This window comes from Tenrec ecaudatus, chromosome 9 (genome assembly GCF_050624435.1).
Source record: "Tenrec ecaudatus isolate mTenEca1 chromosome 9, mTenEca1.hap1, whole genome shotgun sequence".
Lineage (NCBI taxonomy): Eukaryota > Metazoa > Chordata > Mammalia > Afrosoricida > Tenrecidae > Tenrec > Tenrec ecaudatus.
The window spans coordinates 17952783-17970695 of NC_134538.1; the positions used below are offsets into that span (position 1 = coordinate 17952783).

At 38.8% G+C, this 17913-nt stretch overlaps 1 protein-coding gene across 1 annotated transcript in view; it reads right to left on the bottom strand.

The window, feature by feature from the left end:
* Positions 1 to 17913, bottom strand: part of CERS3 (ceramide synthase 3) — a 98345-nt gene that overhangs the window by 42224 nt on the left and 38208 nt on the right. Inside the window, exons 6-8 of the mRNA XM_075557466.1 lie at positions 16188 to 16280; positions 12590 to 12718; positions 8919 to 9025 (exon numbers count right to left, since the gene is read on the bottom strand). Of these exons, the coding sequence (XP_075413581.1) occupies positions 8919 to 9025; positions 12590 to 12718; positions 16188 to 16280 (329 nt within the window). The remainder of the gene's footprint in view (positions 1 to 8918; positions 9026 to 12589; positions 12719 to 16187; positions 16281 to 17913) is intronic.

Genomic DNA, 17913 nt, shown 5'->3' on the forward strand with positions numbered 1-17913 from the left:
ACAGGACTTAGACAAGAATGTCTTTTATTACCCTCTTATTCAATATTGTGCTGGAAATCTTAGAGTCGGGCAATAAAAGGAAATTAAAGCCATTCAACTTGGCAAAGAAGAAGTAAAACTGTCTCTATTTTCAAATGACATCATTCTACACATAGGAAACTACAAAGGCTGGACAAAAAATTACTGTAACTAACTGAAAATTTCAGCAACATGGCAGGATGCAAGATCAGCACGCACAAATCAGTCAAAGTCCTGTGTACTAGCAAAGAGATCTATGGAAAGGAAATAGTAACATTGCCAATGTTCCTGTGAGGGGAAGTCAGCTCCAATTCAGGGTGGCCCTACACACAGCAGAGCAACACACTGTGGTCCCGCACCATCCCCACGCTGGCTGTCATGTTTTAGCCCATTGTTGCAGCCACCGTGTCAATCCGTCTAATTAAGGGTATTCCTTTTTTTCACTGACTCCCCCTCTCCTCAGTCAAACACAATATCCTTCTCAGAGCCCGCATGCTCCTAATAGCAAGTCCTTTAAAGAGCATTCTGGCTGTTCTTCTTCCGAGATAGATTTGTTCTTCTGGCAGCTTATAGCACTTTCAATACTCCTTTTAAGAACCATAATTCAAATCCATTCATTCTTCTTTAGTGTTCCTTATTCATTGTCCAACTTTCATGTGGTTGAGGTGATTGGAAATACAATGATTTGGATCAGGTACACCTTAGTCCTCAAAGTAACACCTTGGCATTTCTACATTTTAGACGTCGTGTGCAGCAGATTTACCCAATGCAATGACTGCTGATTCCATGAGCACTGATTGTGAATCCAAGAAAGAAGAATTTCTTGACAACTTCAATCTTTTCTCCATTAATCATTTGTTACTTATCGGTCCAGTTGTGAGGAGTTTGGTTTTCTTTGCACTGAGTTGTAACTCATGCTGAAAGCTACAATCCTTTCTCTTCATTAGAAAGTGCTTCAAATCTCCCTCACTTTCAGCAAACAAAGTTGTGTCATCTGCATGTCACATGTTGCTAATAAGCTTTCCCCGAGAGCAAATGTTTTGACAATAATGAGGGCAATGAATGTACAAATATGCTTTACACAATTTATGTATGTATGGATTGTGAAAAGAGTTGTATGAGCCCCTAATAAAATGATTTTTTTAAAAAGCTTTCCCCAAATCTTGAAACTGCATTCTTCATATAATTCATCTTCTCTGATTATTTGTCCAGCATATAGACAGATAATAATTGTGAGAGGATAACACTCTTACACATACCTTTCTTGATTTTGAACTATGCAATATTCTCTTGTTCTGTTTGCATCTTAAAACGTGTACATGTTCTGCGTGGCACAAGTACGTGTGCTGGAGTTCACATTCCTTCCATGTATCCATAATATTATCAAATAAATGTTATACGATCCACACAGTTGAGTGCCTTTGCACAGTCAATAAAACACAAGTCAATATCTTTCTGGTATTCTCTGGTTTCAGCCACGATCCATCTGACATCAGCAATGATATCTTTTATTCCACACCCTCTTCTGAATCTGGTTGGAATCTCTGGCATTTCCCTATCAATGTACTGCTGCACAATTGTTAAATTATCTTAAGCAAAATTTTACTTGCATATGATATTAATGATATCGTTTTGCAATTAGTGCATTCCGTTGGATCATCCTTCTTTGGAATGGGTACAAATATGGAACTCTTCCAGTCATGTGGCCAGGTAACTGACTTTCACCTTTCTTGGCTGAGATGAGCAAGTGCTTGCAGCGCTTCATAAGCTCGTTGAAACATTTCACTGGTATTCCATCGATTTCTGGAGACTTGTTTTTGATTAATGCCTTCAGTGCAGCTTGGACTTCTTCAGTGCTGAATCATATGTTGCCTCTTGAAATGCTTCAGTGCTGGCCAGTTCTTTTGGGTACAGTGCCTCTGTATTTTTTTCCCTTTTTTTAATGCTTTCTTCATTGTTCAATATTTTGCCCATAGAACGTTTCAATATTGGGACTCTAGGCTGGGTGTTTGTTTTCCTTGAGTTCTTTCAGTTTAAGATATGCTCAATGTGTTCTTCCTGCTTTGGCTTTTAGCTCTAGGGCTCTGCACATATCATTATACTATTTCACTTTATCTTCTCGAGCTTCCTCTTGAATATTTCTGTCCAACTCTTTTATTTTATCATTTGTGTTCAGCTCTTTTACATCACGGGTGCCTTAGATACTCTACTATTAAGAGCTAATTTCAGAATTCCTTGTCTTTCTAATGACCTTTCAGGTGATGTTCTTGATGTCATCCCAAAGCTAATCAGGTCTTCTGGTATTAGTGTTCAATGCCCCAAATATGATCTTGAGATGTTCTGGAAATACAGGTGTGATATGCCCAAGATTGTATTTTGGCTCAAGTGTACTTGTTTTAATATTCTTCGGCTTCAACCTTAATTTACTTATGAACAATTAATGGTCTGCCTTGTTTTTTGCTACTGAATTTCTTCATTGTCTCTTCCCAAAGATGTGTTCAATTTGATTTCTGTGTATTTCATTTGGTGAAGACCAAATATAGTCATTGTGTATGTTGTTGAAAAAAAGGTATTTGCATTGGTCTTGCAAAATTCTATCATATGATCTCCAACTTAATTTCTAGCACCAAGACCATATTTTCCAACAGCTATTGCTCCCTTTGTTTCCAACTTTTATATTCCAATCAACAATAAATATCAATGAATCATCGTGTCTGGGTAGACTAGAGAAACAAAATTTATAGACACTCATAGGTGTATAAGAAAGAGTTTTATATAAAAGAGCAATTGTACATTAAGAAAATATCCGAGCCCAGTCCAAATCAAGTCCATAAGTCCAATGTTTGCCCAGATGTCCAATACTAGTCCATAAATTCCTCTTTAGACTCGTGCACCCATGCAATAATGCCAAATGCAGGAAGATCACAGGCCAGTGGGCGGACAGTCTTGTGGATCCAGTGGTGGTAGAAACATCTCAGTGCTGGGAGGGGTCTCCACGTGGTTCCTATAGTTTCCAGGGCTCTGACTTCATCAGCCTAGCTTGATGTGGCTTGTCATCAGGAATGTCTCACAGGGAGTGGAGTGTGTCCTGCCTCCAGTGAGCTATTTATCTCCATAGCACCTCCAAATGAGGTCATCAAATTGAGACCTTCTTTCTTCATTCACAAATTGACAACAGATTATATAACTACCGCTACCTCTTGGTTGATGCATAAATTTGACTAACAGACTTATTGACTGGATTTCCTTGTATGAAGCCAGGTATCATCCTATCACGGATAGAATTATACTTCAAGATAGATCTTGAAGTGGGTTTTTTTTTGTGATGAATGCAATGCCATTCCTTTTGGATCTCTCATTCCCTACATAGTAAACGATATGATTTTCTGATTCAAAATGACCAGTGACAGTCCATGGGAGCTCACTAATATCTGGGATATTGATATATATATATATATATATATATATATATATATATATATATATATATATATATATATATATATATATATATATATATATATATATATATATATTTGTTCCATTTCATTTTAGACAATTTCTAATATCCTAGATTCTGTTATACTTATCAAATTTCAATATTAACTACCATTGCCGAGTCTTTGCTATATACCAAACTTTGTTCTCAGTTATCTTGTACATGCATATTACTACAGTTTACTTTCCATATTCACCAGTTTTATGAATAAAACCTGAAGCACAGAGAGATGATCTAGCCTATCCAAGATGACACAGGTAGTAAGAATGAAGTCAGCTTCGGCATTTGAATTTGGGCAATCTGATGCTTGTATCCACCAACTGAACCACTGCTCCCCTCTGAAAAATGCCTGATGTATTCAAGATACCTAATAAACATGTAAAGGATGCTGTTGGATAACAAAAGAAGGGACACTGCCACTGGCCTCATCACAAGGATTATTTGGACGCTATTCAAGAGGGCAGCTCAGCCTAGAAACTGGAACATGGAGCCTGGGCCTTTATCCCTGTATTTGGCCAGTAGTATTAATTTCTCTGTTGAGGGTATCAGAAGCTCCCAAACTGGTCCCAAATAGTGGTTGGTTCTACACTGTTCTTTCCACACCAGCTAAGGCTTTCCCATCTGTTTACTCTGATATTGTCAATTCACACATTTAAAGATGTTTTTCAGACCAGTGCCAGGCTGGTTTGACAATTGTGGCTGTGCAGTAGGTTTTGAGGTCAGGTGGAGAAAACCCACCTGCTTTGTTCTTCTGTTTAGGAAGTTTTTTGCTTATCCTGGCCTCATATCTCTCCCTAGGAAGTTGGTAAATAGTTTTCTATTTCTTTAAATAATAGTGTTGGGATCTGGATTGAAATTGCCTTGTGTTTGGTTCAGGCTGCTTTAGGTAATATTGACATTTCCGCAATATCAAGTTTCTATGCATGAACACGGGACACTCTTCCATTCGGGTAGGTCTCTTTGGGTTTCTTGTGGAAACATTCTGCAGTTTTCTTTGTACAGGTCTTTTGTTTCTTTGGTTATATTTTTTCCTAGTTAGTTCAACTTTTGTGTGGCTGTAGTGAATGGTATTTCCTTGAAGTCTCTTTTGGTACTCCCCTCAATTATAGACAAGAATCCAATTGATTTCTGTTTGTTAATTTTGTATTCTGCTACTTTACTAAATCCCTCAATTGTTTCCAACAATTTTTTTGTGGAGACCTTGTGGTTTTGTATATATAAAATCATACTGTCTGCAAATAGGGAGAGCTTTTCTTCTTTGCCCAATTGTAGTCCTTTAATTTTTGTTCCCCTTTAATGTGTTTTATTTTTATTTATTTATTTAATCCTTTATCCAGGGAACTCTTTCAAATCTTATGACAACCCATCTTCAATTGTACTACTCATACTTGTACATATGTTGCCATCAACATTTCCAAAACATTTTCATTCTACTTGAGACGTTGGCATCAGCTTGATTTTATCTTACCACACTTCTCTGTTGGAGGTTTTCTTGTCTGGCCCCCCTGCCCTGTCTCCCTCCGGGGTCAATGTCACCTTCCCCAAGCCCACCAGGGAAACCTGGGAGGGATTATCTGCTGACAAACCCACCTGGTTCCTCCTTCGCCTCTGTCCCCCCAGGCCTGCCATAAATGGCTATCCCTCTTGCCCCATCTCTGGAACTCTAAGGACCAGCTGCGTCCTTCTCATGTCTACACTGATGACCCTTACCCCGACCCCTCTTGTCACCCCACCCTTCTTGATGACACCAGGGAGCCCTCAGGGTGCAAAGTAGGTGGCCTGATTCTGAGTCCCTGCAGCTGGAGCTCTGGGAAGGCAAACCCTCAGCCATGTTCTGAGGGAATAATCTTTTGGTCTTGTGGTTCTGGCTAAAACTTCCAGCACAATGTTGAATAAGAGTGGTGATGAGGGGCATCCTTGTCTCATTCCCATTTTCAGTGGGATAGACACATAGACAAATAGCACAGGTCAGAAAACCCATAAATAAAAGCATCCACCTATAGAAACTGATTTTAGACAAGGACAAAAAAAAGGGGGTGGGGGCGGTACCCTCTTCAACAAATGGTGCTGGAAAATTGAATCTCCATCGTCAGAAGAAAGAAACAGAAGCCATACCTCACCCCATGCAGAAAAAAGAACTCAAGTTGAATCAGAGACTTAAGTAAATCCCAAAGCTATCAGGATCATCAAGAAGAAATCAGCACAAACTTAAGGACCCTGTTGCAGGGCACACACAGGCTATCAGCTATAACCAAGGATTCACACACAGTGGAAGACAAAATAGATGAGTGAGACCTATTAAAAATAAAACACTTAAGGGAGACTCCAGATAGGGCAAGATATGACAAAATAACGATGTATAAATTACCAAGGGCACATAAGGGAGGGGGGAAAGGGGAGGGAGGGGAAAAAAAAAGAGGACCTGATGCAAGGGGCTTAAGTGGAGAGCAAATGCCTTGAGAATGATTGGGGCAGGGAATGTATGGATGTGCTTTATACAATTGATGTATGTATATGTATGGATGGTGATAAGAGTTGTATGAGTCCCTAATAAAATGTAAAAAAATAAAAGAGGAGAAAAAAATGATTAGGGCAAAGACTGTACAGATGTGCTTTATACAACTGATGTATGTATATGTATGAACTGTGATAAGAATTGTATGAGCCCCAATAAATTGTTAAAAAAAATAAAACACTTATATAGATAAAAAAATTTCATCAAAGGAGTAAAATGAGAGCCATGCTATTCAAGAGGCCTGCTCACCCTAGGAATTGCAACATGGGAAAAATCCATGGAACATGTAACCGGATTGGAAAAAATCTTTAGTACTGACACAATGGATAAAAGACTAATCACTAAAATCTACAGAATTCTACAACACCACAATAAGGAAAAATAAAAACAAAAAAAACAAATAACCCTTTCAGAAGGTGGGAAAATGACCTAACTAGACAGTCCATAAAGGGTGGCATGTGAATGGCTAACAAGCACACGAAGAAATGCTCTTGTTCACTCGCCATCTGGGAAATGCAAATCAAAACAATAATAAGCCACCATCTTACACCCACAGCATAACCCAATTAAAAAATTAGACAAAGCAAAACAACAACAACAAAATAACAAATGCTACTCCATCGGTAGGCTTCTATATACATACAACCACCGGGGAAAGCAACATAGCAATACCTAACACTACTGCTAAGAGAAGTTGTCATACGACCCAGAAATACCATTTCTAGGCATATACTAAAAAGAAATGAGACAGATCATGAACAGACAAATACTCTTCCATGTGCATTGTCGCACAGTGCACAATAGCAAGAAGTTGGCAACAGCCCATATTCCCATCAATAATATTGATTAAATGGATTAAAACAAAACAAAACTTTAGTATACACACAATGGAATACTATGCATCCCTTAAAAAAGGCAAGCCAGTCAGGGTGCAGGGTAGCAATGATGAAACATACAATTTCCCTCTAGTTCTTAAATGCTTCCTTCCCAGACTATCATGATCCCAATTCGACCTTACAAAGCTGGCTAGACCATAGGATGTACATTGGTACAGATAGCAACTGGAAACACAGGAAATCCAGGACAGATGATACCTTTAGGACCAGTGGTGAGAGTGGTGATACAGGGAGGGTGGAGGGAGGGTGGGGTAGAGAGGGGGAACCGATTGCATATAATCTTCTCCCTGGGAGATGGACAACAGAAAAGTGGGTGAGGGAGACATCAGACAGTGTAAGATATGACAAAATAATGAAAATTTATAAATTATCAAGGGTTCATGAGGGAGGGGGACGGGGAAGGAGGGGGGGAAATGAGGAGCTGATTATCAAGGGCTCAAGTAGAAAGCAAATATTTTGAGAATGATGATGGCAACAAATATACAAATGTGCTCCACACAATGAATGGATATATGGATTGTGATAAGAATTGTACAAGAGGGGGAGTGCAGAGAGGAGACCCAAATCCCATTTGTCGGCCACTGGAGATCCCCTTGCAGAGGGGTCTAGGGGAGGAGATAAGCCAGTCAAGGTGCAACGATGAAAAATACAACTTTCCTCTAGTTCCTAAATGCTTCCTCTACCCCTCCACCCCCCACCCCACACCCACCCCACTATCATGATCTGAAGTCTACCTTGCAAGTCTGGCTAGAGCAGAGGATGTACACTGGTACAGATAGGAACTGAAAACACAAGAAATCCAGGGCTGATGATCCCTTCAGGACCAGGGGTGTGAGTGGTGATGCTGGGAAGGTAGAGGGAGAGTGGGATGGAAAAAGGGAACCGATTACAAGGATCTACATGTGACCTCCTCCCTGGGGAACAGACAACAGAAAAGTGGGTGAAGGGAGACGTCGGACAGGACAAGATATGACAAAATAATAATTTATAAATGATAAAGGGCTCATGAAGGAGGTGGGAGCAGGGAGGAAGGGGAAAAAATGAGGACCTGATGCCGGGGCTTAAGTGGAGAGCAAATGTTTTGAGATTGATGAGGGAAATGAATGTACAGATGTGCTTTACACAATTGATGTATGTATGGATCGTAATAAGAGTTGTATGAGCCCCTAATAAAATGATTTGAAAAAATTGTACAAGCTCCCAATAAAATGATTAAAATTAAGTAAATAACGTGAAGTTAAAAAAAAAGCATTGATGATATCATGAAATGCCTCATGACACGATGAACCTGGAAACACTTACGCTGAAACCCTTTGCATAAAAAATAAAAGTTTTTTGCCAAATAAATAGTTGCAACGGGACACAAAATAAAGGGTCCTCATTGCAAACAAAATCAAGCAACTTCGTCCAAATCCAATCAATATTCAAATGACAGTTAGGTCATTGTTAGGACCAGGGCTCATAGAGCATGTATCAGTTTTCGCATTTTATAAAGTTTGAATGATATGCCTAGCTTGATGGTGCCTATAATTATTCTACTTTAACAAAGAACTTACCTTTCTTTTAGAGATTTCATTGAATCATTTCATTGGCCAATGACATTTCATTGAGTAATTGGAAATGTTGTTAATCTCAAATCAAGATCCATATGCATGAAACAAAATGTAGAATAAGCAGCTGTTATGTTGGTTGTTACCATATGCGATATTAGTTGACTGACATAGCACATTTTAGTTACACATTTCTTGCCTTCCTTGGCAATATATTTTCCACATTGCCACAATCGAAGGTGTTATTTTAATTGTTTTTTTTAAATGGTTCCTTCACCTTATGTTCTTCAATTGAATTTGGCCAATTGATCAGTTTGGCAGGTGATCCATGTAAGGAAGGAAAGGACAATGCTCTGACTTCACTGCCTGAGGGCTAGATAAGAGCAGCTCAACTTCACTGCCTGAGGGCTAGATAAGAGCAGCTCACTCTACATACTCACCAGAAGGGGAAAACAATAAGACGGCTGACAAAAAATATGACAGAAAAGATGAAAAACAGGGTGTTACAGGTTTGGCTCCATCCAGCATAAGAAAACATTTTTGCAGCCTGGAAACAAAGAAATATTATTCAGGTAATTAAAATGATATTAGTATAACATTAAAAAATAAATACTGATAAATTATCTAGCAGAATTCATTTCAGCATGTATGTTATCTGTGCATTTATTTGATATCTCCATTTAACCCACATAGCTGAATTAAAAAGCGATCAGGGTATGAGTGAAACCCTAGTTTCAGCAAGGTCTGCTTCCATCATGGAGTCTCTTTTAAGATAAATGAAAGAAAGGTCATGTCAGGAAGCAACTCCCAGCACTTGTTCTAGTTGAAATTGTAAGCACAACTATTTTCTAACTTTTTTTATCCTAATCGATTTGCTTATATCATTTGTGATATATATATATATATATATATATATATATATATATATATATATATATAAAGAATTAAAGCAAAGGCTGTTTATTGAGGAGTTAATTAATACAGTTTTTCTATTACATTATCCAGGAAGGGCTTAAGGTGGAAAGTTTCTGGCGTGAGCAGGAATGGGGAGGAATCACTGGAGGGCAGATCATCCCGCTAAGTAACATAACCTAACTTGGGACATTTGATAACTGAAGTCCAGTCCAGAAACTCAAGACCCCTCCAGAACAAGAGAAATACTATAGTTAGACCCCAGAGGGATTCCCAATCCATACCCCACACTTTTCAAGGGAAGAGCCTCAATAGCTGAGAAAGAAGATATCAGACCTAGTGGGTGGAACATGGGCCTGGGGATAAAGGCTAGAAGTTTAGAGTCACTGAAATCGAGTGCGCAGCTGTTTGATGGGTCAGAGGCCAGGTCAAGGTGGTGAGTAAACACTGTATATGCATAAGGAGAGGATCTCCTTCAGCCTTCCTATGATGGCAAAGTAGTACTTTTTTGTGCTAATGTATACACACAGTTTTTTCCGTGATGTGTAATGACCAAATACCAGACAGTAACTCCTCTCCTTTGCTAAGGAGTCATCAACATACTGTTAAAGTGGTGGGTCCTGGGTCTAAATTTCAGAGTGTGGAAAGAAGATCAGGAAAATGTATGAAGACGGTAAATAGTCAACTATAAGGAAGAACAGTAGATGTTGAGGTTGTTTTTCTTTGTGAATGAAAAGGTAAGAAATTACCCACAAACTGTTAAAGAATATGAAAGATTAATAGACTCTATCTTGACTAGATGAACACACATTAAAACAAACTACCCAAGGAAGCTGGGGAATATGCATAGTTGGAAAATGTAAAAAATTGGGCCTGATGCCAGTACTTCATGTTGTGTCTACCACCAGCTGATGGAAGGTATTAGTCCTGATTATTGAACCTGAAATTAGGTCATGACTTGTGAATCAAGAATGATTCATGACCACAAATAACATAAAACTGTTCTCATAGTTTACTCATGATATTACATTTTTCTTGCTTTTACCTAAAGACTCACATTTTTGAACAGTAATGAGTTGAACTTCACAATATACCAAATGGATAGATATGATTTCTCAAGCTATAGTTGTAGAGAGTAAAGCAAAGCAGTAAGCTATTTGTCCAAGCCACATAAAAAGTTATGTCATATCAATGACAAGGTGGGAGGTTGGCAGATATGAATTGGCAGGGATTGCTAGTTCCACATCTGAAGACCTAACTTCCCTTCATAACACAATAAAGCTGCTTTTATATTGGACACACCCAAAGGTAATAAAACTAGAGTTTAGAAGCAACAGAGTAACTTATAATTCTTAAGATATGGGCAACGTGGTCTTAATTTTCAGGCAGGGTTACTGAGATATGATCAGGAACGGAGGTAGTAACAGAGGGCTCAGAGTAGTAACTCATGGAAGAGCGGGCACCGCCTGCTTTTGCTAAACCATGTGGGGTCCTGAAGCTCATCTATGGGCTTGTTGCTCACACCAAATAACTGGGTCCAAAAAATCCACTGCTATCGAGTCAATTCCAATTTATAGCAACTCTTTTTAGGGTTACTAAGCCTGTAAATCTTTATGAGAGCAAATACAGTAGCCCATTATTTCTCTTATGGATTGGCTTATAGGTTTGGACCAACAACCATGAGGCTAGCAGTTCAACGGTTACCTGACAGTGTGTCTGAGCCCCACCCAAAGGATTGGGTAGCTTGCTAATAATGTAAGTAAAACACATTTTGGGAAGCATGTAAGTAAAAGTATACCCATGCAAATAAGGGGTAGGGAACACGAATGAGGAGATTGGTTAGTTTTGTCATCCTGCTCAACTTCAAATGATTCATCCCAGGGGTGGAAAGTAGGATCTCATTACTACCAGGAAAGAAGAATCAGGAATTCCTTTGAAGCTGAGCTCCTTGCCCTGAATCTCCTTGATCCAGGAGACAGAGAGCTGTGCCACCGGAGGAGCAAACAGCAGCAGAGTTGGCAGAGGCAGCAGACATGCACAAGGCAGAGCAGTGGATGTCTTGGTCCATGAAGTTGACCTCTGGGTGCCTTCAGGCAGGAGGCCAGTGGTGTGACTCTGGGCACTTGAATGGGGAGGTGGATGTGATCATCCTTGGAGCTAAAATTGAGTTACTTCAGGTTGAGGCTTGCCTGATAGGTCGAGTGAAACAACTTTAAAGCGCGTGCCTGAGCAGGGCAGAGGCAGAGTAACCAAGAGGTCTAGGGCCAGACAGACATATGCCTTGGCTGTGGGAGCCGCGGGAAGAGGATTCCTTATTAGAGAAATGGATTCTGAGTCATCTCTGACCCTGAATTGTAGCCTGCTCCGGTTAGAGTTTTATTAGGTAAACACCATAAGCAGGGATGTTGTCTGAGTTATATGTGGCCATTGCAATCAATCGCCGAATCCATCCGAGAAGTAAAGAGGATGTGGGCGGGACAATTTGTGTCAGTGTTGCGGCACGGTTGGAAGATGGAGGCGTGTCCAACCTCTCCCTCATAGGAATCAGCCTCAGACTGACGCTGATGGCCCTGCTCCCAGGGCCCTCCGCAAGTTAGAACATGTCACATCTTCATTTCTACGCACAGCTTTAGGAGACCTGCGTTTGCATTTTCTCTGTTCTAAAAAACATTCTAATTACCTCTCACCCCTTAGAATAAAAAGTGTTGTTTTTTAAAAAAACAAAAACAAAACCACTTCTCGTTTCTTAAAACAGTTTCTTGAGCTAGAGGCGAATCAATGGGGTGGGGAGGCGGGAGGCAATACAAATATCTAGTGGCTCTCTGCGCATTGGACTAAAGGAATATAACATGCATTCCAACTTTGGGAGTCCACAATGCCTGATATTCAAGTTTTCCTTTGAAAAGACTAAAGTTCATTCCTTCCTCCAATATTTCATGTTTCTTCCTGAGCAAACATTTAACGTACATACATGGAATCCTCCGAATTAACTTCTCTTTCATACAATGGAAAAACATTTTTTTAAGTTCCATTTCTTTAGTCTCGAAGGAAATAGGTGTCCAGGGACATTCTCTGACATTGGGTGTTTTCAGGACAGAGAGTGCTGCTAAGGTACTCACAGAGAATTCCTTCTGTGAAGGGTTCCAGAAACTGTCATGGGTATTGTTATTATTTGTTAAATGGCAAATTGTTATTTTACCTCAAGCCAAAAGTCAGCCACATCATGCACAATCATCACGAGTGTCCCACTGCGAATATAATTCGCACACCAGGAGAAGCTCATCAAACTAATAGCAGCCAGGTGATGGATGACATGAGCTAGATAATCCTATATTGAAGGGAAAATGGAAACCATTAGTTTTTCCCAATCACTGAAGGACGAATAATAATATTTTTTAAAACTTCCATTCCATCTTGTTTGACATTTATAAAATATGTTAACTTTAATTCTTAAAAATGATCATTGTGAGGGAGATAGAACAAGTGTTTGCCTCATTGATGAAGTTATTTAACAGCAGTTGGTAGGGGTCATATAACATTAAATCTGGTGTTCTTCCCAATGCTACATACCAGATAGACAAATACACACATAATGTATACATACAAACAAAAGCGTATTTCTGTATACGTTATTCTCTGCCTAACTCCAAAAAATGAAAACAAGCATATAATAAAACCATGTGATATTTTGTATATTTTTCAGTGTAGGGAAGTTGGGATGGGTGAATTTAAGAAAACATTTGGAGTTAGGCTGAATTTTCTAGAGGAACAAAATCAATGACACCGATTTAAGAAATGACTATATAACAAGAAAGACTTTGTTATAAAAAAATGCCCAAACCAGTCAAACTCAAGTCCCTGGGTCCAATGCTAGCTGGAACCCTCTTCAGACTCAGGCAGCTGCTGGTGGATGAAGCAGAAAGACAGAGTGGGAAGCTACGATATCACAGGTCATGGGTGCAGAATCCTGTGGATCAAGGTCCATAAGAACATGGCAGGGCACCACAATAGCCCCCAAGGTCAGCAGGCCTCAGTGGCTGCCAGACAAGCATCCCAGGCAAACAGGAAGTGAAAGGGACCAAGAGTGAGAGAAATGCTCCCCGACTCATAAAAGTGCCACATCCTCATGAAAGCATCACCAGGCTAAGGTCTGATTGATAAGTTGGACTCCACCCCTACCTCCACACAGGTACCATCAAGTTGATACAAAATCTAATCGCGGTTTCTAAAATTGATTGTAGTGATGGTTACACAACTTTGTGAATATACTAAATACCATTGAATTGTAAACGTTAAGTAGATAATTGTGTCATGTAAGTTATAGGTCAAGCTGTCAAAAAATGAATGTAAATGAGTTTCTTGGCAATTAAACCAAGAGAGTAAACATTATGCTTTAAATAATGATGCTTAGATTTATTGAGTATTTACTACACCAGGGGCTTCAAGAAGTTCATGAAAAAAATCCATTATCTTTTTATTCCATTTTTCCATGAACTTGTTGAAGTCCCTTAAAATACCAAGAAGTGTTGTATATGGATAAACTTAACCAGCTCTCACAACAACCTAAAGAAATAAGAAGTATTATTAAACTTTTTTAATATTAATATCTTAACATTCAATTCCCAAACCAAAAGAAGGAAACAGACAACATAATGGAGATTTATAGTCTTATAAAAAAGAGTAGAGCTTAACATTATTTTCTATAATGTTTCACTAAAAATATCTCCCAAGGCATCAAAGTATGACTGTATTTGCACTATTCTATGTCAGACTTAAAAAAAAAATCATCCTGTGCTGCCCAGCTATCAAAAGATAGAGCATCTGGGGTCTTAAAGGCTTGCAGATAAACAAGCAGCCATCTAGCTGAGAAGCATCAAAGTCCACATGGAAGAAGCACACCAGCCTGTGTGACCACAAGGTGTAGAAGGGATCAGGTATCAGACATCACAGAACAAAAAATAATATCAATGGGTGCTCACCTTCCCGATATGATCACTGAAGACAAACTTGTGCATAAGCAAATGTGGTGAAGAAAGCTGATGGTACCCAGCTATCAAAAGAGATAGCATCTGGGGTCTTAAAGGTTTGAAGATAAACAAGCGGCCATCTAGCTCAGAAGCAACAAAGCCCACATGGAAGAAGCACACCAGCCTGTGTGATCATGAGGTGTTGAAGGGATCAGGTATCAAGCATCAAAGAACAAAAGATCATATCATTGTAAATGAGGGTGAGTGCAGAGTGGAGACCCAAAGCCCATCGGTAGGCAACTGGACACCCCCTTACTGAAGGGTTGTGGGGAGGAGATGAGTCAGTCAAGGTGCAGGGTAGCAACGATGAAACATATAACTTTCCTCTAGTTCTTAAATGCTTCCTCCCCCACCCCCCACTATCATGATCCCAAGTCTACCTTACAAATCTAGCTAGACCAGAGGATGTACATTGGTACAGAGATAGCAACTGGAAACACAGGGAATCCAGGACAGAAGACCCCTTCTGGACCAGGGGTGAGAGTGACAATGCCTGGAGGGTGGAGGGAATGTAGGGTGGAAATGGGGAACCGATTACAGGAATCTGTGTATAGCTTCCTCCCTGGGGGATGGACAGCAGAGAAGAAGGCGTGGGGAGACATCAGACAGTGTAACATATGACAAAATAATAATAATTTATGAATTATGAAGGGTTCATGAGGGAGGAAGGAGTGGAGAGGGAGGAGGAAAAAGGATGAGCTGATATTAAGGGCTCAAGTAGAGGCAAATATTTTGAGAATGATGATGGCAACAAATGTACAAATGTGCTTGACATAGTGGATGTATGTATGGATTGTGATAAGAACTGTACGAGCCCCCAATACATGATTTTTTTTAAAGGCATCCTGGTGGTACAATGGTTAAGTGCTTGACTGCTCACTGAAAGGACACAGATCCAACCGTAATCTCTTCCCGAAAGAGAAAAGAACTGGGAATCTGCTCTCAGAAAGCTTGCTGCTTAGATTTTCAGAGCTTAAATTCTAAACATCTGGCTTGTGGAGTGCTGTAAATGATGGAGGAGCCCAGAGGCCCTTCGTGGATTGAGGCTCCAGTGAATCCCCTCTGACCACCGTGTAGGGATGTGAATAGTCTTACTATCAGATAAAGGGGAAATTAAATTGGATTTTAGCAGCTGTGATTAGGCTACAATGTAACACTTTGTCCTTTGATCTCCCTTTTGATACATTCTGAAGTTATTCCAGGTTTTAAATATTTTCTGCTTTCTTTTAAAGTGAGGTTTCTGTTTTACTTGGTCATTGTTTCTGGCTCCTTTTTTGTTTTTTTGTCTTTGTTTTCTGTCTTTTTCTGTATGGAGAATTCAGAATGGGGGGCTCTATGAAGAGAGTAACTGAATTATTCATTATCTAGAGGTATAAAAGAGGAAGTTGAAAGAGAATGTGAAGTAAACTGTAATGAGTACAAGAAGAAAGAAAATGTTCTAACCTTGTTTGTGGTGAAGATGATTGCACAACTCTTCTTAATATGATTGATGTATCGAATCATATAATATGTTAATTATATCTCAATAAAACTATTTTTCAAAAAGATTACTGCCTAGGAAATTCTATGAAGGAGTTTTATAAGTTCTTTATGAGTCTGGAGTAACCTGACAGCACACAACAACATGTGCTACAAAAAGCAACAGCAACAGAAAAGCTATGAATGAAAGTAAACACATAAAAGCTCAATTTAAATTTCAGAATTTTGGACAGAGGCTGAAATATTCTGCAGAAAGTATAAAAACAGCTTTGTCAATAAGAAGACACTTACCTTCCTCTTGATATCAGTGCCAAGGCTAAATAGCAGAGACCAGTAAAAACTCATCTCCAGAATGTAGTACCAGTACTGGGATGGCAGCAATGGCTAAGGAAAATAAAATTATTCACTACTTTAGTTGTTGACATGTGAACAATTTATTTTAATGCATTAAAACTTATTCTTCACATCTGTTATATTTCACATATTTCCATACAATAATGATGACCTATAGTCCAACTTCCAAAAAGGTAATTGGAGATGATTTTAAGCCATTTTGATTTTGACAAGGTAAATAACTATTTAAAATTCCAATGAAATGTTTTATTTGTTTAAATGTTAATAAAACTACCACAGATGTGATCACCTTATTTAATTTATTAAGAAATAAATTAGAAAGACAATTTTAAAATCTTTACTTGAAAACAATGGCAGGCCTGTTGTGTTGGCCTGTTTTCCATGTTTAATAGTTGGTGAAAACTGCTCAAAAGCTGAGGTGCTAACCTCCTTTCTGTGATAGATCTGCAATCAGACTGGCCCATTCTCAAATGAGGCAGTAATAAAGTATGTACAATTAATTTTTTTAAAGACACATTGTCATCAAGTTGATGACAATTCAAAGCAACCCTATAGGACAGAGTAGAACTGTCCCTGTAGGTTTCCAAGACTGGAACTCTCTACGTAGTTACTGGTAGTTTTGAACTGCTAACCTTGCGGTTGGCAGCCCAACATATAACCCACCACACCACTAGGGTTCTTACACAATTAATTAAAATGTCAAAGGTCACTCATAAAAAATTAATTTCTAAAGCTAAAGTTCCCTTAATAAATTTATAGATGGAGCTAAAAGTGCTTATTTTTGCTAAGTTGAGACATTATACTAATTGATATGATAAATTATTACATTAATGGCCTCCAATACCTCTGATACCTGTGCCTTTATGTAGGGTCCTCCACACAGAACCTAGGCTTGATCCTGAACATTGATCAAAGGAATTAAACAATTGTGATTCAAGAAGGTACTGCATATATCCCATGTGAGAAACCTGCTGCAAAGACCTTAAGGACGAGGATCAAGATGCCAACTGCCAAACATATGAATAAGGGTATATGGGAAACAGACCTATCAACCAACAGACTAAAAATGTATCGATGGATTCAATAATACCACATACAGAAGAACTGCTCAGCTGAGCCTAACCCCAACTGTCCACCTATATTATGCGTTTTTGCTTAAGGAGCTAGATTTAGTTTGTTACATATCAACAGATAGCTAAAAAAGTAAAAGTAAGAAGTTGGAGATGAAAGATAACAGGATGAAGGTGTAGCCTATATAATGCCTAGGTCTCCTTGATGACTCAACTTTTAAAAATTACTTAAAGCTGAAGCTAACACATTCAAAGGATAATTTTTCTGGTCAGTCCATTATCCTTCATAAGACCATAAAAGAATAAGTCAGATTTTCTGCTTTCTTTTATTACAAATGAGCTGCATTAAGAAAAATTTTCTCAATGAAAAAGTTTTATATATTGTGTTAGTCTGAGTTGACTAGAGAAACAAATCCAGAAACACTTATATGTGTATAAGAGAGAGCTTTATATCAAAGAGTAATTATATATTAAGAAAACATCTCCACTCTGTCCAGATCAAGTCCATAAGTCCGATATTAGCCCATATGTCTGATACCAGCCTATAAATTCTTCTTCAACTCATGAAACACATGGAATGATGCCAAATGTAG